Consider the following 23,743-nt stretch of genomic DNA (forward strand, 5'->3'; position numbering starts at 1 on the left):
GTGACTATTTCCAGCCCTTGATGATGTCCAGCGCTATTTCCCAGGAACACGGGGTCGTGTCCAGCCTGGCCCTGCGGTGGCCACTCCTGGGACGGACAGAGCTCCATGGACGGACAGAGAGCTCCTGGCACGGACAGAGCTCCATGGATGGACAGAGCTCCCAGCATGGACAGAGAGCTCCTGGCACGGACAGAGCTCCATGGACAGACAGAGAGCTCCTGCGCACGGACAGAGCTCCATGGACAGACAGAGCTCCCGGCACGGACAGAGAGCTCCCGGGGCACGGACAGAGCTCCATGGACAGACAGAGAGCTCCTGGCACGGACAGAGCTCCACGGACGGACAGAGAGCTCCTGCGCACGGACAGAGCTCCATGGACAGACAGAGCTCCCGGCACGGACAGAGAGCTCCTGGGCACGGAAAGAGAGCTCCTGGGCACGGACAGAGCTCCATGGACAGACAGAGCTCCCGGCACGGACAGAGAGCTCCTGGGCACGGAAAGAGAGCTCCTGGGCACGGACAGAGCTCCATGGACAGACAGAGCTCCCGGCACGGACAGAGAGCTCCTGGGCACGGACAGAGAGCTCCTGGGCACGGACAGAGAGCTCCTGGGCACGGACAGAGCTCCCGGCATGGACCCAGCTCCCGGCACTGACAGAGCTCTATGGACGGACAGAGCTCCATGGACGGACAGAGCTCCACGGACGGACAGAGCTCCCGGCACGGACAGAGCTCCATGGACGGACAGACAGAGCTCCACGGACGGACAGAGCTCCCGGCACGGACAGAGCTCCATGGACGGACAGACAGAGCTCCACGGACGGACAGAGCTCGGCCGCGGTCGGGCGCGGGCGGCCGCCAGGGGGCACCGCCAACGCCATCTCCATCCATCCCTGGAGCCAGGAACCGGCGCTGCTCGAACAGAGGGGCGCACACCAAAGGGATCGCAAACACGGCACCTCCGCCCCCGCGCCCAGAGCACGGCCAGCATCGGCAGCAAGGTAAGTTACAGACATAAAATCAAAGTCCCTGCGATTTTGAGCGCTTTGAACTGTCTGTGTTTTTTTAAACCGGTAGCTGCTGATAAGGCTAACCAAATGACTGCAGTTAGTGTGTAATATAAATGTTTATCACTTGTGAAATTCAACATGACTGAATTTGGAGACTGTTTGAAGGTGCTCAGCAATGCACAAGCTCTCTCCATGCAGGAGTGATAATGCCATTCACTGCAAATAGCAGCTTTGTGTTCTAATTTGTGACGCAGCTTTTCAGTCCTGAAGAAATTCATCCTTAGACTTGTTACAAGCATGATTGCACCAAAGCTTTCATGGCTGATTGGGGTGGAACCTGTGCAAACACAACTCTGTTTGACCCAGCTGCCTTCAGCATGGACCACCAGGATGTCATGGCATCATGGCATCATCTGCACCACCATGGACCAGCAGCAGGGAAGTATCTGAGAACCTGGCCCATGACAACTCCCTGGTGCTGCAGTTCCCTCCCCACAGAGCCCCAGCCTGCGTGTGGAGCATGGCTGTGGGAGAGGGGAAAGGGCACACAAACTGCACAAAGTTAATCTGTGTATGCACACACCTGGAGCGAATCCACTATGGTGTGATTTTCATATAATGGGATTTCAGATGACTTTCCTGCCTTGGCATTACAAGGAAACTCTTAATCTAAATGAGAGGCTACGGCAATAATCTAAAGCCACCAGAAAATCTTATCTATAGGGAAAAGCAGGACCTTGTTTTACATCTCATGGCTCGTCCACTCTGACAATTCTGACCTCCCCCTTTCTGGTGGTCCGTAAGAATAAACGCATCTCCCTTTCTCCACAGACTTCTAATATTTCTATGAATACTAAAAATTATAAAGTCACGTTTAAAAAAACCCAAACCACAACCTTTCACGCTTTTAACCTTCACATCTGAGCAAACCAAAAGGGCAGAAGGCAATCCCTCCATTTTGCACCAGAGGAAAGCTTTTTGCAGGAAATACATTTTGAGGAGAAATGGCAGCAGCCAAGGACATTACATCCTGAAGAGTCACAGGGTAGAGAACAAGAGCACAGAATGGAAGTTACACACCGTATGGTTTGTTAGGTGCTTGTCCTGCATGCAACAGAAAGTACACAATTAAGTGAATGGCAGAAGAACAGGTAACACTGAACCAGATGGAATATGTGAAGTGTTAGAAAGGACAAAAACCTCAATTTCCTCCCCAGAATAATTGGTTCTGGGAAGAAAAATGAAAAGGAGGTGAATGTGGTTGATGTTGCAGGCAAAAGGAATATTTTTTACAATCCATTTTGGACACATTGGAAAGTGAAATGATTGCAAAGAGAAAAGGAAAGTGTATTTCATCAGGAAGGGATCAGAATGCTACACAAAGTATTTGGAACTGGTGTCACAGTGAGAGTTAAGAGCGAGTTTAAATACTCTCAGGTTCTGCTTTCTCCTGTTCCTTTACAAAATCTTTTGAATGCAACACTAAAAAAGGGAGACAGCAGACAGTATAAAATGAGAGATAGAGATCCTTCCCCTTTACTGGATTCTGAAAAAAACTCCATGGATGTTTAATGGATGTGCTGCCTTCCCAACTTCTTAATTCCCCTCCTAGTCTCATCTCTGTACGACTTTCTCTTTGTGCTCCTGTGGCATCCATTCCCCACCTCAGCCTCCCTTTCAGTCCTTCCCCAGCAGCTGGGGGGCCCAGGGATGGAGAACACCTCGAGCACTCATGGAAGGCAATCTGAGTCTGCAGAAGGCATCTGCTCATCGCTTCAGCTCCACTGACTTCCTCTCCTGGGTACTGCTGTTATTTCTGGTGTGTTGGGTGTGAAGAGAACTGAACTCAGCAATTCCAATCAAATGAGGTGCTGAGGCTGAGTTTAGGAGGGAGTAAGAAATAGATTAAAAATGTGTCTAGAGGGGACAAGAGTACTTCCTCCTGCCCTATTAATGTTTCATTTCTACGGACACCCTAAGGCTGGCTAGGTTACAAGGACTGTGATATTGCCAGTTTCAATAGAAACAAGGATGAAAAAAATAAGGTGCATATTTAATAATGAAATTAGTAGAGTATATGCATTTCATACCTTAATTACAGACCAGGTCTATACTAGGTTAATAAGCCAAGGCAGTTTACAAAAAAAGGAAAAAGTAATGCTACTCTGCATGCTCACAGAGTTATTCTAATATAAACAGTGATATTTATAGGCTGGGGTATTTTAGGAGTATCTAATCTAGCTTAGCAAAAATATTGATTTTAAGCAAACTGACTGCTGATTTGAAGAAATAGAAGACAAAGCATCCCCTGTGTGTCTCTCTACAATCCAAAAATACTCCTCAATCCCAGTAACTATTCTATTATGTGTCCACACATCTACAAAAAAAATTTAAAAAAATCACTTGTAGAATAGTTTAAGCCAGTACTGGCAGTATTAGTAAGTAAGCAATCTCGCTGTCAAACCCAGTTAAAAAATTTCAAGCTGCATTCTTGAAAACATCACAATCAAAGCAGCAGTAGATACACTGAGCAAGACCCAAACTGTGATTAACTGACTGTGACACACAGTGAGTTTGAAGTGACATGCAAAGGAGGAAAAAAGGAAAGAAAATGAAAGGAGATACAAACTGAGACTTAGAGACCAGCTTTACGTCCATAGTTTGGATTCTTGAAATTGTTAATAGGGCTCTTGTATATTGGATTTTCTTGCTGAAGTAAAAGAAATGGTCAATGTCGAATAATTCAACAGGAAAAAAAAAAAAGGCAACATTCTCAACTATCACTGGAAGAAAATCATGCTCTCTATAAAGTAAAGCGTTAGTAATTTTTTTCCCCAGTATTACATTAATAGATTTTCTTAAATGAAACCAAAAGGCTTCCTAGGGCAATTTAAAGAATAAATATTTTCTTAGCAAGCACATTGGGGCGTTGACTTCTACAGAACTGTAGTGAAGGGATTCTTGATTAGCAGACTCCTGATATTGCCCAGAGGCAGCGACTCCACAGTCTGTGAAAGCCTATATAGACCATAGGCTTGTTTTCCTTGCACATTTCTCTGTTGACAAAGAGCTGGGAAGATTTCAACAAAACAGCACCAGCCATGATTTTGTGACATTATGGAAGTCTCCCAACTAACCCTGTGAGAGTATTTACAAGGTTTCCTCAATGAGCACAAAATTTTTTTCTTTGCTTTCTACAGAAGTGACTCATCTTTGTAATAAACATTTTATCAAATGTTGTAAAGCGTGGTAGAACTGCAAAGCTGAACTGTTCTGTCACCATCACATTTCCTCTCTGAAATGTTACTTAAGCATGAGTTACTATTCTCTTTTCCGCCTCAAGAAATACTTCTCTAAGAGGACCGGTTATAATCTGAAACACTTCAAAGCACATGAACAAAAATCTTCTGGTTTTCCTTCTCTACTGCAGCTGTTATACATAGAAAAGCTTCTTGACTCACCGTATCCCATTTGGCATTCATCTTCTCTTTTTCAAATTTAGCAAATTCTCTTCTGTCATGAATGATCATTAGTAGTTTCCAAATCAATAATAATGCAAGTCCAATTAGAACAATTCCAGCAACCACACCGGCTACAATGGGAATGATGTCAGGACCACTGGGGCACTCTGGGGAACAAAGCAAGGGAAACAAGATTTTTACAAAATGGTAAAGGTAATGCATATCCAGAAGCTGTTAATGTTTGATTTTGTACTGAAGCCAGCATTCTGAATATCAGATATGCCAATACTACTTTTCTTTCAAGTAACAGAATTTTTGGAATATGTACATTCTGTAACATTCCAGCTTATTTTTATCATTCTAATTTGTGTTTGATCTTAGCAACGGAACAACCTGTTCTGATGATAATGTTTATACACTGCTAACCCTCCCAAGCTACTTATTTACACTATTGAGAGTAAAATAACTGGCAATTGTATTTAAACATGCAAGAGCTCCAAGTCAAAGCTGTGGCAGCTGGAGCACAAATGCTGACTAGCAGATTAGATCCTGAGCTGGAAAGGACCCACAAGGATCACTGAGTCCAACTCCTGCCCTGCACAGGGCAGCCCCAAGGGTCACACCCCGTTCCTGAGAGCATTGTCCAAACACTTCTTGAACTCTGTCAGGCTCGGTGCCGTGACAGCTTCCCTGGGGAGCCTGCTCCAGTGCCCAAACACCCTCTGGGTGAAGAATCTTTTCCTAATATTCAACCTAAACCTCTCCTGACACAACTTCAGGCCATTCCCTTGGATCCTGTCACTGGTCACCACAGAGATCAGTGTCTGCCCTCCTCACAAGGAAGCTGTAGCCTACAATGAGATGCAAGGTGATTTAAAGTGGCTGACACAGAAATAATAATCCTACAAATTAAAATCCAACGCCACTAGTAACATAAAATTCCCAATAATCACAAACTGAAGAAAGGCTTTTACAGAGCTCAGTGCACAGACTGAAGGAGTCAGAAGCAAATTAATCCAAGTTCCTGTGCAACAGAACAAGTGTGGACAGAACACAGCTTCTCCCACACTGCAGACTCCTTATCTTCACAGCTGCCTCTGCAAGAGTGAGGGAAGTGGGAAGGGACACGACAGGAATTTCTTGGGAGCCAGTAAGGAACAAGTGTCTGCTCCACAGAACACAGCTCTGTTGGCCAGAGCTTGTTCCTTCAGCACCTGCATGGTACAAATAAAGGTGTCCCCTCGTGCATGATGGGCTTGATTCACCTCTGAGCCAAGGCAGAAGTAGTCCATACATGAAGAAAAGGTCAGGCCCCAAAAGCGTAGGGCATGTATGGCTTGTCCTAGGAGACAGAACTCAAGTTCTTCCTCTATACTGTGGACTACTTTTGTAAAGAATTCAAAACATTCTAAATTGAAGCAGTATTTATTTCCAAGAGCTACTAGCCACTGGACTTTGTTAAGCCATAACCATCAAAATGATCAATTCTGAAAATTCCTCAAGTATATAATACAGCACTAAATCTCTAAGGGATGCATTTTCTATGAGGCTCTTAAAAATCAGGAGACCACAAACTGCTAATGTACAGAGCCATAAATTTTGCCCTATTAGATGCAATATCAAGTGATTCAAACTAACAATATTCTTGGATAAATAAATGATAAATTACCAATGGAGCTATAGAATTGTTCTCACTGTTTTTCTATCAGAAGATTGATCTATGAAGGATTAACAAAAAAAAAAAAAAGAAAAGATTTTGGGATCTATTATTGGAGGTACCGCAGCCAAGTAAAAACAAAGGTTCTCAGCAGAAAATAATTCAAGCGGTTTGCAACACAGCACACAATTTCATTTAGACTGATCCCAAATTATTAAGAAAAAGAAAAGAAAAAAATGAACAGAACCCCACAGACAAGTTTATAATGTATAGCAGAAGCCTAGTAAAAAAACTTATCAAAATTTATCTAAATAGGACTTGCTACAGGAGAGATAAAATAAGCCTGTGAGTTTGCACATCAAGAGCACACAGGAAATGTTTCAACAAATACACTTATCTGATTTGCCTTTTGTTTTTAAAAAAACAGAATTCTGCTTCTATCAGCTCAAGGCTTTGAAAAATCTAGATCTAGGCAGACACATGTTTTTCTAAAGCTACTCAGACATGCACAGCTGTCACTTGGGGGAACAGGCACCTGCTTCTGAACCCATTTAACTCACCCAAAGGTACTCTGTCGCACCCAACAACTGCACAAATCCACAACGAAAGAGAGCGGGCAACATGGTGCTCCTACCTGGGGTCTCCACCACGTGGACGTTGGCTTCCCCATTGGAGTTGACAGAGTAAGTGAAGTAGAACCAGCAGTCATCGACGTCCTTCTCCTTGCAGTGAGACAGGGGATCGGGCTGGCCGGGCTGCGGCAGCTTGTCGCGGCTCTCCACGCGCGTCATGTTGAAGTGCATGCACTCCTGGGAACACGTCTCCTTCTTCTCCCCCTTGTCGAAGGCTCGGCACTGGACGCAGTCCCTGGGCAAGAACAAAACAGAAGCGGTGCTCTTGGACGGAAGTGTTCATGGAAGATTTCTAGCATTTAATCTAAAGAAAGGTTCAGGAGAAAACATCGGGGAAAAAAGCTCAAGAAAACCAAACCTTTTGCCATAAGGGTTAGGAAAAAATAAAGCAACACACAGCTTTGTCCCAGTCTGAACATTTATATACCCTGAGATTAACAAATGCCCTTTTCATAAATTCCTCTTTCCCTGAATGATCCACAGGCTTCAAGGACACAAAAAACCCCAAACTTTTTTGTTGCCATATTATGTGAGCTTTTTGAGATGTTTACAGTTCTGTAGCTGAGTTCTCAGGTCTGTACTATAAACAATCGTTTCTACATTCCTCTCTGATGAGAGTCGACTGATTGACTTCTAGTCTGGACAGTGGGATGGAGAGGTGGTAGCCTTGTTCTCTAATCCCTGGTCACTGTTCAGAATCTATATAAGCGAGGTCTTGGTAAACAAAAAAGTTCTTTCCTGCAGCCTTCTTCTAGGAGTCAAGAGATTGTGAGTATCCATTCATGTCCTCTAGCAACACTTTTTCAACACCTCTGCCTGGGAAATGAATACTCTCAGAGAAGGCACTGTGAGAACAAGCTACTCACAGTGGAACACACACAGAGGTTAAAAAGAATAAACTCAGTGACAAACTTTACAGTGGGGTATCACTGAGTAATTCATTGAAAAAAGCAGACTGAATAAGATTTTTGTACTAAAAAGACCAAGGTTTTTTCTCAACAAATTGAGTTGCACAGGAACCTGCTCAGCCACTAATCCTAAACTTATTTCAAAGTTTTCATGCAGAAAATGTTAGGTTTCTAAAAACCTGGATTTCCAAAGGGAAGGATGCAGATTTCACTGGCCCACACAGGTCTAGATTTAGTTTTTGACTGTCAAGTTAGTAATTTCAAGTATTTCATTTAAGCAAAAAGCTTTGCTGAAGCTTTAAGTATCAAAAGCTTTGTTTTAAAAATCCTCACGTATCACAAACTCAAAATGCACAGAAGCTGGGATTTGGTTTTCTGGGTACGTACTTGTGCTCTGCACAGACACCGAGGCAAGTCTGACACATTTCACACGTGGGGCCTTGGAATTTGGGATCTGTACAGTTACAGGTGCCACATTCACAGGTTCCTCTTCCATTGCAAATCTGCCCATTAGATGCCATACACGGTGTAGTATCCAGGGAACAATCGCAGGCGCTGCCCGTGAAGTTGGGGAAACACTCGCACACTCGGCACTTGCAGATCCCGTTTCCTGTGCAGTGAAAAGGGATTGTGATGAAATCGAGTCTAATATAAAAATATCTGTGACAGTGAGAAATAAATGTTTACCAGCACAGGGTAGATGAAAGAAAAAGAAACCGTGGAGGAGAGATAATGAAGACTCTAATGAATTAAGAGGTACAGAATAAATTTTAGCTCCTTGAAAGACTACTTGCAGGCATTTGTCCCTTTTCCCCATTCTCCTATACATCTGGATTTCCTTTCATAAACAAAATAACAAGACTCATGAATATCAGATCAAGTAGAGTAGAATGTGATGACCATGTCCCCTGAGTGGAAAGCATTACAGCACTGCTTCAGTTCCCAATCTTGTGTGCATACAGATAAATCGACTGCTCCTGTCTTCATATCTAGCATTATACAAACACATAAAGCAAGATTTAAAAAAATGAGGAGTGCACTAAGTATTCAAAACACAGAAAAATGTAACAGCTTTGGCTCCACAGGACACCAGTGTTTAGCTGCTGTACTTCTGACTTCACACACACAACCCAATTTCATGCTCCTTACACTCTCTGCACAAGAAACAAGATGCCTTTATACCAATCCAGATGACAAGGAAAGATCTTTGGCTACACCTCTCCTTCTCCAGTGAGAATGAAGTGCTTCAGTCAAAACTTTCCTGTCACCATGTATTCCAGAACATCACCACCACTGCTCCCTATCCTTTGTGGAGCAACAGTGGATTCTGACCAAAGCAGACAAATGAGGTATTCTCATCACTCAGTTAGAGCTTAGTGGCTTCTCTGTTTTATTTTTGTATCACAGACCACACAGAGGCAGTGGTCATATTTCTACCAGATACTTTCACATGCAAAGCAGCCAAGTAATTTAGACACTGGCTGCTGAATGTTTTTTTAAATTGCTTTTGATTTCAGGCATTAACAATCATCAAAGTCTTGCTTCAAGTGCTTAAGGTGTTTTTCTGTATCTTGCACATTCTAGTCTTCGCTTATCTTTCAGAACAGTGTCAAGCAGTTCCCTGGCATCCTGTGAAGCACCAAAGTCAAGCACTCACTATTACAAGTGAGCTGAGGGCATTCTTTCTTTCTATTGACAGAGTGGTTACACTGAACCAGTATAACATTACCATCTTAGGACAGTTGTCTCAGCCACCTTTACTGTATAATACCTGAGGGTATTTCTGCAATAAACAGAAGTGAAGTTCCCTTTACATTCTTCTCAGAGCTGTGATTCAAGAAAGCTGTAATGTGCATTAACAGACTATATGTTCAGAGGGCTGTTTTATTAACAGACAAATGTTTGCAATCACTAAATCTGTGAGTATCCTCATCTCTTATCAAGCGGCTTTCATCTTTTAGCTAAGTATCCCTACTCTGCTGGGTGGAGAAGAGAGACTTGTGAACTGCTGACCAGCTTTGCCTGAAGCACCTCTTACCTCCACAGATTAAACCATTTGATCGATCACAGTTGAAGTTGTCACATTCACAGTATTTGCCAGAGTACACCTCATTGGTGTTCTCCCTTTTCTTGCACACGCATTGTCCACAAATGCATTCTCCATTGTTACTGCAGATCTCTGTGCTGTTCTCCCTCCTGCAGTAAGCATCCATATCCTCACTATTTACTTCATCTGTGCTACATTCACACAGTCTTCCAATACGTCCTTCATTACATCTGCAAGATAAAAACATGACTGAAAATGTAACCTGAATTGAAAGTCAAAAGGCCACAAGATTAGCACAAAGAACAGGAGTAAAAGCGACTACACTCTCAAGGGATGTTCCAACTTAAACTTCAAATGAGGTTTCCAGCTGACACCTATGTACCAGCTCTGGAAGGCACTGGAGCAAACTGGACTAAGTTGCTTTTATGCTGATTATCTTACCTAATATTCCAGGTGAGAGACTATGTGTCACCCCCTCTAACTAAATTGTCACATAATCACTATTAATCCCTCTCTCATGTATCGGAACAATAATTATTTCTCAAGTGACAGCAACTGTTCCCTGTGGCTGCTGTTGTTGTTCAACGAAAAGGTTTCCTGCAAACAGCAATTAAGCAGGAGAGCAGATGATCTTCAGAGCTGCCAAACTGAGATCTTCAGGGATCAGCATTTCTCATTATCAAGGGTAAGATATTGATGAGCAAATGGAGGCTGCTCTTGTTCCCATCAGTCATCAACAGACTGTTATGTGGTGTTCATCAGAGACAACAGATCATTGGGAAACAGCTGCATTTACAAAAACAAAAGGCTGTGCTTACCCACAGGCCCATGTGAAACCAAGTGGACACCAGTGACAGTCACCAGGTATAAGTTTTTCTAGACAAAGGTGGGAAATTCTGTTCTCTTTATCTAAAAAGAGCACCAAGATCAGATCTATATCCTTTAAAGCACTGACTCAAGGCCAAATTTCAATTCTAACTCAACAATGCTGATCTAATGAACTATATTTAAGCATGGGGATTATTTGCAGAGATATGGCAGCATTTCAGAGTATCCTAAAGAAACAGGCTTGTAACAGCAATTCCTGCTTTTTCACTGAAAAAAATTAGTAAACCCATGTAAACCCTAATTAAGGAAACAAAGATCTTGCTCATATTTCTCTTTTGCAAAAATAAAGAAAACGTCTATTTATTTACCTGCACGCACCACATTCAAACGTTCCATTTCCTGCATGGCAGGCTGGACTATTAGGTTCTCCTTCACTTTGACACTGACACTCACAGATGAACTGGAGATTAATTTCCACTTCTTCAGTGAATCCCAGTGGTTTAATTTTAATTGTTTCATTTTGTTCTTTCTTTGGACATTCATTAGCTGTTATATTAATCTCAAATCTAACCTGCAAAAAAATAGTAATAAAAAAAGGAGTGTCATGTTACTACAAGGAGTTTTGTCTGTACTATTAATAAGAAACACTGTGTTGGACGCTGAGTGCCTTTTGTATTCGAGCAGCAGCACATATACTCTGAGTTACCTCATCTCCAATTGAAATATTAGAACACTTCCTTCCATCTTCTTGTGTGTCATTCACTCCATTCTTGCAGAAAGACTTGTAACTGATTGTCACTCCTTTTGGTAGCTTAGTATTTTCCAGGATAACCTCTGAAGAAAGGGACTGAAACAACAGTTAATTAACTTCAAACTGAGTTGCAGAGGTGTTTTGTTGACTGACAGACATTATACAGCTGTGCATCAAACCTACAAGCACACTGGAATTATTTAAGCTCCAATGTGCTGAGAAACACAAGCCCAGGGCTGCCCAAAGTCATGCTGTGGTGACCCCTTCTCATGTCTGAACTTGTTACAAGGTTAGGAGAGGTTTCCACACATGTTGGAGGCACTTTTACCCCATGTACCCCAAAGAGAAGTGAGGCTCATTTACACACAATGCATATTGTGGGACCAAACCCAGCAAAATGGCCTTTTTTGCTAACACTTGGAAAGAAGGTGAAAGTGAAGATGATGAAGAAACAGTGTGGGTTTTGGCTGTGAATTTTAGTTTTTGAAAGGGAAAATGAGGACGGTAAGTTTTCTTTGTAATGTCATTTTAAATGGCTTTAAGAGCATACCTTTTTATTCATCTAAACTCTTACTGCCATAGAGTCTGAATGCTTAGTATGGTTTTACAGCAATAGAGTGCATTTATAGCGTAGAATATGAACTAATCCACCTTGGAGTCTCTGCTTGAAAAACTCAGGAGCAAGAAAAATTAACACAAATAAAATCTGAACTTACGTTGTATGCATCAATGATCAGCTGAATCACATTGCTGGAATTTGAAGACAATGTTCCCACTGCTGATTTTGGTATCAGATTTTTCAGTTCCTTTCAATATTGAGAAAAACAGAAGGGAAAGTACAGTCTTACTAGCAAACAAGGTACAATTTGCAGCCTAAATGGTGATATAATGTGTTAGTGGACTAACTAGTGAAGTACTTCAGAAAACAAAGCTGTGTTGCCAGTGATGAACGTGATTTTTGAGGTTATACACAGCCCTACTAGCACAAACAAACACTCAGTCTTTTCTCCTTTGCATTCTAACTCTGTATGCAGTAACAGAATGCTAAGCCCTTCTCCTGTACAAGTTGACTACAATCTCTCTTCAACCGCACTCAGAATACATTAAAAATAGGCAGGCATCATTTTCCAACAAAAAAAGAAAAAAACAATTTGAATACAGTTTGAAAAAGAACCCCAAAACCAAAAAAACAGGTTAAAAGAAGGAAAAATATGCATGTCCTTTACAGTCATTTCCTATTGCACAATCACATCCAGCAGTTTGGTTAATTTTAAACATGGGGTATATAAATAGAGCACAAGAGACAAAATATGTTCTTTCATAAATGTGTGTCCCCTGATTCAGTGTCCACACCCCCCTCAGCTATTTTGCTGTAAAAATATTCACAAAAATTAGAACTGCAAATGTGTTTTCCACTCACTCATATCTGTAAAGAGCAGCAAGGAGAAGGGGCACTTTCTCACCGGAAATTACACACAGAGCCAGTTTTGATTTGAAGAAATTTTAAAAAAAGCTTAACAATAAAGTATGTTAGTAGCAAAATATTACTTCCATGATCACTTACTTCTGCAAACACTTTAATTTCAAGTAAGTAAATTTTAATGACTTCAGAGTAATTTCCTTACCTTATAGACTGCCTGAAACTCTTCAGTAACAGCAAATATTGTCTGAATATTGTTCTCACTAAGTTTCTGTACCAGATGAGCAATAGAGGGATAATCCTAAAAAAACCAAGCATAAAATTAATTTCAAATTTGAGACATGCTGCTATAAAATAATCAAAAAGACTCTGACATCATTAATACAAATTATCTTTAGAAACATATATACAACTCCTTACCACCCTGTTCATGTCCCAGTTCTAAAGCAAAACAACCTCTGAAAACAAGCAAGCACTGGCAGGATTTCATATAAGCCTCATGAAGACAGGAATTTTTTCACATGGACATTATCACATTCCATGTCATGTAAAAGGTTAAATCCTTAATCTCAATGTTCTCAGAAAACTATCTTCAGTCCCTCAAAACCACTATTTTTTGCACTGTTTCACAAAGAAATGATGAAATAAAACTGAATTAATTTTAGGTTTTTATTGAACCATTTTCTCTCAAAGTTAGGACTATATGAACACACAAACTTGGTAAAGCTTATTGTGGTTACCCCATTTGGTAAATGTTTCTCTTTGAATTTTTTGTCTGATCTCCCCTCCAGTAAACTACAAAGGCAACGTTAACCATACTCTTACCATAAACTTCTCATCGTAAGACTTCAGTCTTAAAAAACAACTCAAGCAGCTATTTGACAGTATTTTTCACTAGAAAACTATTCTGAAAACAAAGACTGGTGAAATGATAAAATAATGAAATAGCCACCACCGTTTTCCAGCGGACATACAAGCCCATCACTTAGGAGTTGGACTGTATGACCCTTGTGCATCCCTTCCTACTCAGAACATTCTGTGATTCAGTGAGCCATACAGGATTGTTAGTCATCAAAAAAGGTTAAAAACCAGCAACAGATAATCATAGCATGAAAGCTGCCATTTCTTGAAATTTTCAATTTAAGACCGGATTAATTCTTGCACATTTGCTTTAGTTTAGATAAAGTCACTTGATGTAAACAGATAAATTTTCTAAGACATAGTGATCTGAAACTACATCAGATGACCCAATGAGTTCTTTTGAGCTTAAGCATCATAAAATATTCATTTCCCTAGAAGATGATATAAAGACTTACGTAATAGTGGCTCATTGTGTACACGTTATTTTCCAGATGACATTTCCCATCATTTGGCAGAACAATTCCACCAAGTTTACCATCTCCTGCAAAGTGGAATCCAGCATCCGTGGAAAACACTAATAGTCTTGTAACGTTCCTCCAACCAATTTGTTCCTTGGGAAAAACACAAGCAGATTTTTGGTATTTCATACCAACTTATTTTAAAGCATTGGGGACCAACACTTGAGAGAGAAGTGCATGGAAAAGTAGACAGACTTAGGAGAAGCCACATTGCTAAAATGTCACCCTGGAAAACATTAATTCATGCAAACCTTGGAAACACTTGTATTTCATTAAATGTCTGCTCAAAAACATCTGCCACAGGTTTTTCATCAAAGGCAGAAAAGATTCTTTTTGAGACAGACCCTGTTCAGTTCTCACTGGGGTATCTGAAGAGTGACAGGGTTTACAAATCAGGCTCCTCAGCGCCAGTTCCACTCCCATGCCATGACCAGGCAGCAGCCCCAGGAGGCTGCTGTGCAGCACTGCTGCAGTACTGAACTCCCAGAATTCGGCTCTGAAGAGTCACCAGGCTTTGCCAGCCTAGAGCAGATTTAAAACCAGCACAGTGCTTGCCAGAGGACTGGCCCAAGAGCATCCTGGCCCACAGCTGCAGGGCCTAATTATGTAAACTGGCCTTTCCTATTTCTTTAAATTTTTCCATGGAGCTGAAGCTCTAACTGATTGAACAAAAGACCATGTAAAAGTTTCATATACTGACAGTTACCACCAAAAAACTCCTACAAGGCTTATGATAAACACTGCACTTTTAAATCATGTCTCTGGATCATTTCAGAAAGCATTGATCAACAGCAAAAATAAGATGGTAACAAAGCAATAAACTTGGGTATTGCTTTTTTGGGAGTCCATTTTGTACAGGTGCATAGAACAGTCTGTCAAAACAACAGAAACAAAGAATCCTTGAGCCTTCAAAAATAATTAGAAAAACAGTTTTCCATCTACTTTCTGATAAACTAGTAGAAGTCACAATACACCACATTTCTGCAACCACAACAAGCTTACAAACCTTTAAAATAATATGACAACAACTGCTTACTCTGGATCTCATACACTTTTTAAGCAGAACCTGACTCTTCCTCTACAGCCAATTTTAATAGCTTTGTCTCCACGATCTGTGATCAAGACCTCTGGTCAGCACTTCCACATTTCCCCGTTTCATTCACTCACTGAATTCCTCCTCACCAACCCTGTTCTTGCTTGTAGGAGGTAACATATTCAAATGCCAGCCACCAGGAAACACTAAAGCTGCATTCAAACAATTTCATCTAATAAAACAGTTAAAAAAACCCCAAAACAACACACTTACCCCACAAACTGCAACCTGCATTATTGCATCAAATCCACCTTCAGGAGAATCTAAGTTCCCAGAAATGTGCTGTTTACCGACAAGTTCATTGAATTTGTTTCCTTCACTGGTAAGGCTGAGCACATTTTTATAGCTAAATGGACTTGTACAGTTCTGGTCCCCTGTACAAGGATTTCTGAGTTTGGCTGGTGTTGTACTTATATAAGGCATCACAGTTTTCTCCACAAAAGAGCCAAAGCCTAAGACAAGAACAATAAAATCCATGTAAGTTGAAGAATGGAAGTCTCATTTCTATTATCTCACAGCAGAATTCTAATATATTATAGATGAACTGACATCAGAAATAGCTCTTATACTTGTTTATGTCCCACATTCTCCACCAATGCCAAATACTTCTATGCTGTTTAACAGGTTCTTTGTATTAGAACATCTGCCATAATACTGCTAAATTAAAAAAAAAATATACTCTTCATATACAATCACGTGAAAAACATCAGGAAGGAAACCTGGGGGGGTTAATTATTGTTTTTTTAGAATAGGCAAATCTTTCTTACCAATCCGAAAGTCTGAAGTTATTTTTTCCATCTCTAACATCAGAGCCGTTCCGAGACTTTTCACATTCTCTAAATCATCTTTCATAGAATAGGAGAGGTCCATAAGATAATAAAGGTCAATGGGGTAGTCTTCAGCTCTCTTGAATTTTAATGAAAATGTCTGGGGCTCCCCTGTTCCAGAGATTAAACAACAAACAGAAACCATTAAAAATTCCATAACTGCACTGGCACGAAAAATGCCCTTCTAAGGAAAGGCTTGCAAATAGTTATGAAGGTTTTGAATTACAGGTGAGTTATTTTTTCTCCTGTTGACTGAAATGCTTTACATCAAATTATGATGAAAAAAAGTCAACAACTGTTTCTTTCAAACGTTCAACATCGTATTTCTCAGGTACTTTATCTCCCCACAGAAAAATTAGCATGGCAAAACCAAGCTTCTTGTAGTTGCTGCAATTTCAAATTTTCATACTTGCAATCATTTTAACAAGGTTCTTGTAAGACTTAAGAGCACAAACTTTCAACACCTATTTTCATCCAAGATGACGTCAATAATTCTCAAAAGCTAAAAATCTACATTGTTTTAATAGGTTTATAAAAGAAAAATTAGCTCTGGATGGAATATTGCAAGTTACTTTGCATCTGCCAACCTCAGAGCACAGAAATGGCAAGAGAATGCAGAGAATAGGAAGTTAGTATTTGTTGTGATTGTAAGTCCAGACCCTGCATTTTAGCTACAGAAGAATGTAGTGTCTGATGCTGAAAGGCAGTGCAGAAGGATTACACACACACACATCACACCTCCCCTTTCCCAGAAACTGGAACCGTATTCTTTTGTTTTATATGAAAAAATGAATTAAATCAATAGGATTTCCCACTGCCCTCGGTCATTGGGCTTAAATGGTAGTATTGCTGCTACATAAGTTTGCCTAATAATTAGGAAACATTTCCTTAAATCAGCAAAATTCGTAATGTGAGAAAAACATTAAATGGACAAGTTGAATAGCATATGGATCACACAGCTATATAACATTGTTTTCACAAAAAAATCCCCAAAAGACAAAACAGAGAGGAAAAAAAGCCGTAACACAAAAAACCCAGCACAAAAATCTGTTTAGGTTTTCCTTAGCTAGTATTTCAAAAAGCCTGCACAGAAAGCAAGTATCCCCCTCTGCAAGTACACAGTACCTCAGAGAACTTATACCAATGGAAGTGCTTACAAACATCTTTTGGGTAATTAGATTCTGATTGCCCAGGTCCCTGCTCTGCTCTGATGAAGAAACTTCTGTGTCAGAGGAACAATAATTTGGTTTGAAGCAAAAAAGTTCACATTAGAAATACATAGGAGCCATACCTAAACTGCAAAATAATTTTCATTACTTTTTCCTCTCTACATCGTGCTGAGCCTGCCTCACATCACCTTCCAATTATTACTGCAACTACACCAAGCAGCTGACCCCAAGTACAAGCTCTTGTTTCAGGAAAATACAAGGCAGCTGTTCAATGGATCTACAGTACCTGAGACCTCCCCTAGAGCTCTCAATCTCCACTGTGCTCAAGTGAGCCACTAGCCCTGCTCCTCCTTGCCCCCCTCATTTGAATGAGATAAAGTTCTCTTTAGCGGCTAGAAATGGTACACAACTACTTTGTTTTTTCATTACTCTGGTTCTGTGTCCACATCTTTAGCCACTGGAAGGTATTTTATGCAGCAATCCAAAAACTGTGCTGCATAACAAAACCACTTCATTCAAACATGCAGACTTCAGGCAACAGCAGTACTTCAAGCAAAAGGAAATGCTCTCATAACTTAAAGCTTTTGCTGACTACTCTACTTCCACCCTACAGGCACACTGTAGAAAATCAACTACAAAATACTGAAAACAAAACAATTTTACCTTTCTGATATATCTAACAATGCACGTTACATTGATTTTCTCTTAAGTTCTATTGAGAAAATAGAACAAGTGATAATATCTAATCTTTCTTAAAAATCAAACAGTATTTGGTGTACCTAAACACCTGGAGCTGAACTGAATGCCTCCACTATCATTCACATTATCTGAAAATAGTCATTTCTGTAACAAAATGGTTATACATACAAATCAAAAAATGCAGAGACGTGGTGGTGACAGAAAAATCATCCCCAAAGTGGAACGAAACTGTCCTTACCGACTCTTAGATGCAGAGATAATTTCTGTGGCTGGATTTGTGTAATGGCTTCTGGTCTCAGCTTCTCTGCAGCACCTTTCTTACGATTTGTTACTTCTCTATTTTCGAGCACCTGTTTGCTGCCTCTGGGATTTTCAATATCCTCTATAGGGCAGCCTTTACTCTTCAGTGCTGCCAAGTCATCACACCGGGCAGATGTTGGCTCTCCTTCCTGCAAAAAGTCCTAGAAAACACAAGCAAAAGAGTATTTAGTTTAAAGCTACGTGCAAGTTGTTATATTCTACCCACAACTGCTCTTTCTACAATGATCACATCTTTTTGTTTTCCAAAGTTCAGTAACACAACACAAGGTCTTGAAATATACGAAATGATACTACATACATTCAGTGATTACTACTTACTCCAGGAGTTTGAATCTACTTATACTTATCTGTGTATAAGATGAAAGTAAGAGGGGGAAAAAAAAAATAAAGCCCAATGTCACCTCCATCAGAAGTGGGACATACTTTTAAATTGGCTACTCTAAAAGTGACTGCAAGTAGAAAAATCTTTCATTTTCACATAGTTACCAATAATGTCACAGCTTACACACTGTAATGTAACTGCTTATACAGCCTGCTTTTAACATTCTTTCCTTTTAATTAAGATTCTGTAAGTGTATGTTGGTACTCCACAATAAAGTAATAGCTATATGCTGACAGAGCAGGGTAAAGACAGATGCTTACTTTGGGGAAATTCAATCTGAAAGTAACACCCATAAGCAAAAGCAATCCTTAACTTTGTTCTGAACAACAAATTATCATTAACTCAAACCCTAAAAAAGCTCTAACCTCAAATATAAATAAATAAGGTTTCTAACTTTGCGATTCTGATTCTGCCCCCATCCCCAAAATATGCATATAAATAAATAAACTTTGTCAGTTTTTGGTGACACAGACCTCCAGGAAATCTGATAGCTCAAGGCCAAATTATAAAATCAGTCAGTTTAATTAAATGTTGCAAATTTATAAGCTGGTTTAGGGAACAGTAACTATGCAATATATAGAAATAAATATAAATTATCATCTCCTAGCAAGAAACAGGAAAATTTCTCAGTTTCCAATAACAAACCTATGAAGAGCTATAGAAAACATTTTCTTCTTTTTCTAACCTGAAGAAGTTATGTCAGCATACACCGGTTATAGCTCATACTTTGTAGCTTTCTGAACTTAATTTTTCTTAACCTAAGAACATACCCTTTTTGTTTCTTAATGAAGCAAACTACCCACCCACACAAACCTGTCTCCTACTCCTCAAGTCTACAACAACAGAAAACTAAAATCTGAAAAATCTCTCATTAAAAAAAAGCCCCTTCAATCTCTTTCCCTACTCCACCTACATCTGTCTAAAATTAGCTCTAATGTCACTGGAAGAATATAATTCAACATACTCAGACAGAGTCCACACTGGAGTAATTTTAAATAACTATGAGACAGCCTATAGGGTCTGTATACAATTAGAATTTAGAAAAGGAGAAGTAAACTCATTGTGAAAAACTTTAATACTCAAATCAGAAAAATCATAGTACTTGATTTTTAAAGTACAAATAAGTATCGAATTGAAGAACTAGAGGAAACTATTATTAATGAAAACAGACATTTCTATACGGGTAAAGTATTCACTAAAGTTTGAAACCAAGGGAAAAAACCAAACCATAAAAAGATTTCTGCAACACTTACTGTTTTTTTACACCAGCCACAGTTTGGTCCCGCTTGTATACATTCCCCACATGACTTTGCATTAGCTTTTATGCAGTCACTTCCACCTAGAGAGGAATGCAAATCCGTAATTTCATTTATAAAAAGGTGTTTACAACAACAGCATTTCACTCTGGCTCACTCTGGTTTGGTAAACTAAATTCCAACTACAAACAGGTTATTAACATGAGATATGACTGACCTACTGCCATTAGCATTTGTCTAGTGAGGTTGTATTTATCCACATAAATAACTGCTAAACAGATACAGTTTTAGAGCAGCAATTAAATGCTGCAGTGCAATCAAGGGCCTTACCCTGCTGGGCTAATCCACTCCATATCAAGCAACAGAGGACGCCAGCACACGTGAGCAACTTGAAATTTGTCTGGAAGACAAAACCAGAAACCAAACTGGATGATTTACTGCACTGAGTAAGTGCAAAAAAATTAAAAATTTCACAAAGCTGTGGACATACAACTGTGTTTCAGAGGAGACAAGGAACATGGAATAAATGCAAATCTAATTATCTTAGTTGTACCAGCTGGACAGTTTTGCCCTAATACAAACCAGGTTTGCGGGCTACACTGTATTTAGAAGACAACAATAGCTTCTTAAATTATTTTGAAATACTCTTCTGCTAGGTAAACCAGCAAGCTACGAGAAATTTGGAAACACTGTTCACTTGGGGGGAAGAACCCAGACCAATCTTTTAACACCTTGCAAAAAAATATTTGTGCTCTGAATGTTATCTGAGAGAGACTTCTAAATAAAGCTACCACAGCAATATGGGACGGAAACAAAGCTTCTGTACTCATATCTGTTTGAAAATAAACACCAAAGCCCTTTACAAAACATTCTCTTTGGACTCTTCAAAGGGCGTTTTACAGATTAACTTTGCACTTTATACAACAAACCAGAAATTTCCTCTCAAAATATGCACCATAAAGCATCCACCCCTGACATAAACTCTACCCCGTTTTTTCTTCTCTAGAGAACAGAAAATTAATGGATACCACGCATATCAAAGAAAAAAACGCTTTGTTCAGTGCTATAAGTATTAATGAAAGGCTAAATTTTTAGAATTCTTTTTCTACCTTAATAGCAAGTAGTCAGCCAGGGTCAGTTGTCTTTTAAATTTTGATACTATTTTAAATTCTTTTTTCTTCATTATAATGAGTTCTGAGAACTTTGATGATAACGGCCAGTTTCCTTGAACACCCTAAAATGTTGTTCCTAATTAAAGCCTCTGCAGACATCCTGGAAACAAAAGCATTCTTAATAACTTTTTGTTCTAAAAAATATCTTGCAGAATAGCCAAGGAAAAGAGAATTTGGCGGGATCTCCTAAACTGAACATGTAATTTTTCTCTGAGAGGTGCTATTTTTCGTATAAATTAGCAACAAAGTAAGCAATGCTCAAATTAGAACAGCAGCTGAGCTTTGGTTTTTGCACAATGAAACACAGTTGCTCCTTTGCACATCCAGCCAGACCTATCAGAGAAGGGATGGCTGCTCCAAAATCTGATGGGGAAAGTTTCAAACAGAAGCCAACCCTTTGCTAACAAATTGTATCCAACAACAGCATTAGATGGCTCATATTTTTCTGATAAATCATTTTGGCTCACTTTTCAGTGGATGCTATGGTGAGAGGACAGGCAGTGGAGTTTAGACACAGAAGAATTAAGAGAATATGGTGTTGAACTGCTTTGATAGATGTTATGCATAAGCACAAAAGAAATTACTGGTTAAAAAAAGAGGGAAAAACTGAACTGCAAATTATATCTTACTTAACTTTTGAATACTACTGCATATACGCAACCCGAATTTCTCTCTGCACACTGCTGCAAGTGACCAGTGCTTCATTCCCAAAAACTCTCTTCCAGGAACACTCTTTTATTAAGTCCCTTTATAAGTGATCACCTAAATTCAACTTGTGCAACCACAAACCTCAACCAGACGGGAACGGTGACCCAGGGGATGTGAGCAGGTGGAAGGCAGATGAAGGGACTGAAGCAAGGCTTGGAAAGTCAGTGGTTCCATGGTTAGGAGCTCACCTACCAGAGCAGGAGTCTGGACAGCAAGTCCTTACCAGGCTGCTCAACTTTTAGGTTCTTCTTTCCTGGTTTTATGGTAGGTATGTTGCGTTCAACAACAAGTTTCACCGCCAAGTGAAAGGATATTTTGTTACTCGAAAAGCAGTTTTGCCTTTAGTAGAGCCCTGAACGGAGTGGGTTTTTCAGTAAGAAAAAAGCCAAGCTGCTGGCAACAGGTGAGTACCATCTTTTCTGTCAGCCTAGACAAGAAAACTAAAAACAGTTCACCTTTTTAGGGCAGATGCCCAGCAAGTCCACACAGACTATATAAATAAGCCAGCAAAGATGTGACACAGTGCTAAAGCTATGATTAAGACCACTTGGAAGAGAAAGGTTCCAGTGGAAATGCATCCGCGTGACGAACGCAGCTCTGGGCACAGAGTCCCGGTGAAGCCAACAAGGAAAATGTCCTTTGCCATATATGGCTGCGCCAATGCCTCTCCCGGAGCCGGAGCACGCAGCTCGCTTCCTTCACCTCCACGGCTTAACAGCTTTTCCAGCTGCCGAGCGCCGGAAAACACCAGCAGAGATCCTCTGGTTCGGATTCCCTTCTGACTGCCGTCCCGGGCGAGCAAAGGCGCGCACACCCGCACCCTCCGACCCTGCTGCCGCTGCGGCAAACGCATTCCCTGCCAGTGCCCCGGCAGCAGCGGGAACTGCCCCCCGCACACTCTTCCACTGCGGGACAAAATCCAAACTAATAACTCCCGAGTACACCGGACGGCCAAAGGCAGCCTCCGGAAACCCTCGGTGGGGTTACAACTTAATGTTGTGTCAGTATTCAACCACAGATGCAACAGAAAGATCCCCCCCCAATTGTTACAAGAAATAAATTAATATCTTTACGCAACACATTCAACTGTTTTCTGTTATACTTGCTCTCCCCTTTCTAAATCCTTGAAAAATATTCCAGAATCCTTGAAAAAGAGGGTTTTTTTTCCTCCCTGAATACAAGGAACTCAAAGCCAAGTGACTGAAACCTCTTTAATAAGAACTGTATCAACACTTGGATCCTTTTTAAAAGGCTGCAAATGGTGTGCTGTTGAAAAACTGATTTTAAAATTATTTCTGCACATTTGTGGGCCATACTCTATTTTTGTTAAATATTTTAGCAAATCAAACATTGACATAACCTTAAAAGTTTAGATTCAATGTCTTCCAAGTTGTTATTTTTTGCTGTTTCGACAAATTAGTAATTATTGAAGAAAATTTTTTATTTATAAAATCAGCTTCGATAGAAATTTCTGGAGCTTTTAATTTGAAATGACACTCACTAAGAGAAAACAGTAAGAAGGAAGGATTATTTCTCCATAGAATTTTGAATTTGTAAATTAAGTATTTAGAACCTTCACATTCTGCTAATCATCAGGATATTTAGAAATTAACCACTCCACAGTACTGAAGCCTATTTAATTTTTTTATTAGAATGGCAATAGCATCCCTGCAAAAAATTAACTGGGCAAATGGGATCAAGGAAGAAAGGTAAGAGTTTTACACACATTTATTCCTTTGAAATGAAATACTGATGGCTGTGCTGCTCCCCTCTCATCATCTTCAGCTCGGCACTGCCACAGGCCACAGTTTATAGATATATTAAGGCAATATTAACAACAATGTGTTAGGTTCCTGCAGCATTATTCCCCTCAGCTGAGCTGCTCCTCATCTCACCCAGTACTGCAGTATCCACCAAGCTGATGGCAAGCGCAGGAAAACTCTCCATGGCATCTGTCCCTACGGCATTCTGAACCGTGCCTTACTGCAAAGCTTTCCACTGAAACATGCAACCACACCACGGG

The 23,743-nt window shown here is 40.2% G+C and overlaps 1 protein-coding gene across 2 annotated transcripts in view; it reads right to left on the reverse strand.

Moving 5' to 3' along the window:
* The window catches only part of ITGB1 (integrin subunit beta 1), a 44,337-nt gene that overhangs the window by 4,570 nt on the left and 16,024 nt on the right, over positions 1–23,743 (reverse strand). Inside the window, exons 2-16 of one of the 2 annotated variants that reach the window (XM_040056207.1) lie at positions 20,171–20,240; positions 19,838–19,923; positions 18,120–18,342; positions 15,954–16,124; positions 15,400–15,638; positions 14,031–14,186; positions 12,920–13,015; positions 12,011–12,100; positions 11,250–11,390; positions 10,912–11,114; positions 9,707–9,945; positions 8,056–8,278; positions 6,763–6,995; positions 4,472–4,638; positions 3,640–3,720 (exon numbers count right to left, since the gene is read on the reverse strand). In XM_040056207.1, coding sequence (XP_039912141.1) covers positions 3,646–3,720; positions 4,472–4,638; positions 6,763–6,995; positions 8,056–8,278; positions 9,707–9,945; positions 10,912–11,114; positions 11,250–11,390; positions 12,011–12,100; positions 12,920–13,015; positions 14,031–14,186; positions 15,400–15,638; positions 15,954–16,124; positions 18,120–18,342; positions 19,838–19,923; positions 20,171–20,240 — 2,412 coding nt within the window. In that variant the 3' untranslated portion in view covers positions 3,640–3,645. The remainder of the gene's footprint in view (positions 1–3,639; positions 3,721–4,471; positions 4,639–6,762; positions 6,996–8,055; positions 8,279–9,706; positions 9,946–10,911; positions 11,115–11,249; positions 11,391–12,010; positions 12,101–12,919; positions 13,016–14,030; positions 14,187–15,399; positions 15,639–15,953; positions 16,125–18,119; positions 18,343–19,837; positions 19,924–20,170; positions 20,241–23,743) is intronic. The other variant, XM_040056215.2, reaches the window with a different exon arrangement.

The sequence above is a fragment of the Hirundo rustica genome, chromosome 1 (assembly GCF_015227805.2).
Source record: "Hirundo rustica isolate bHirRus1 chromosome 1, bHirRus1.pri.v3, whole genome shotgun sequence".
Lineage (NCBI taxonomy): Eukaryota > Metazoa > Chordata > Aves > Passeriformes > Hirundinidae > Hirundo > Hirundo rustica.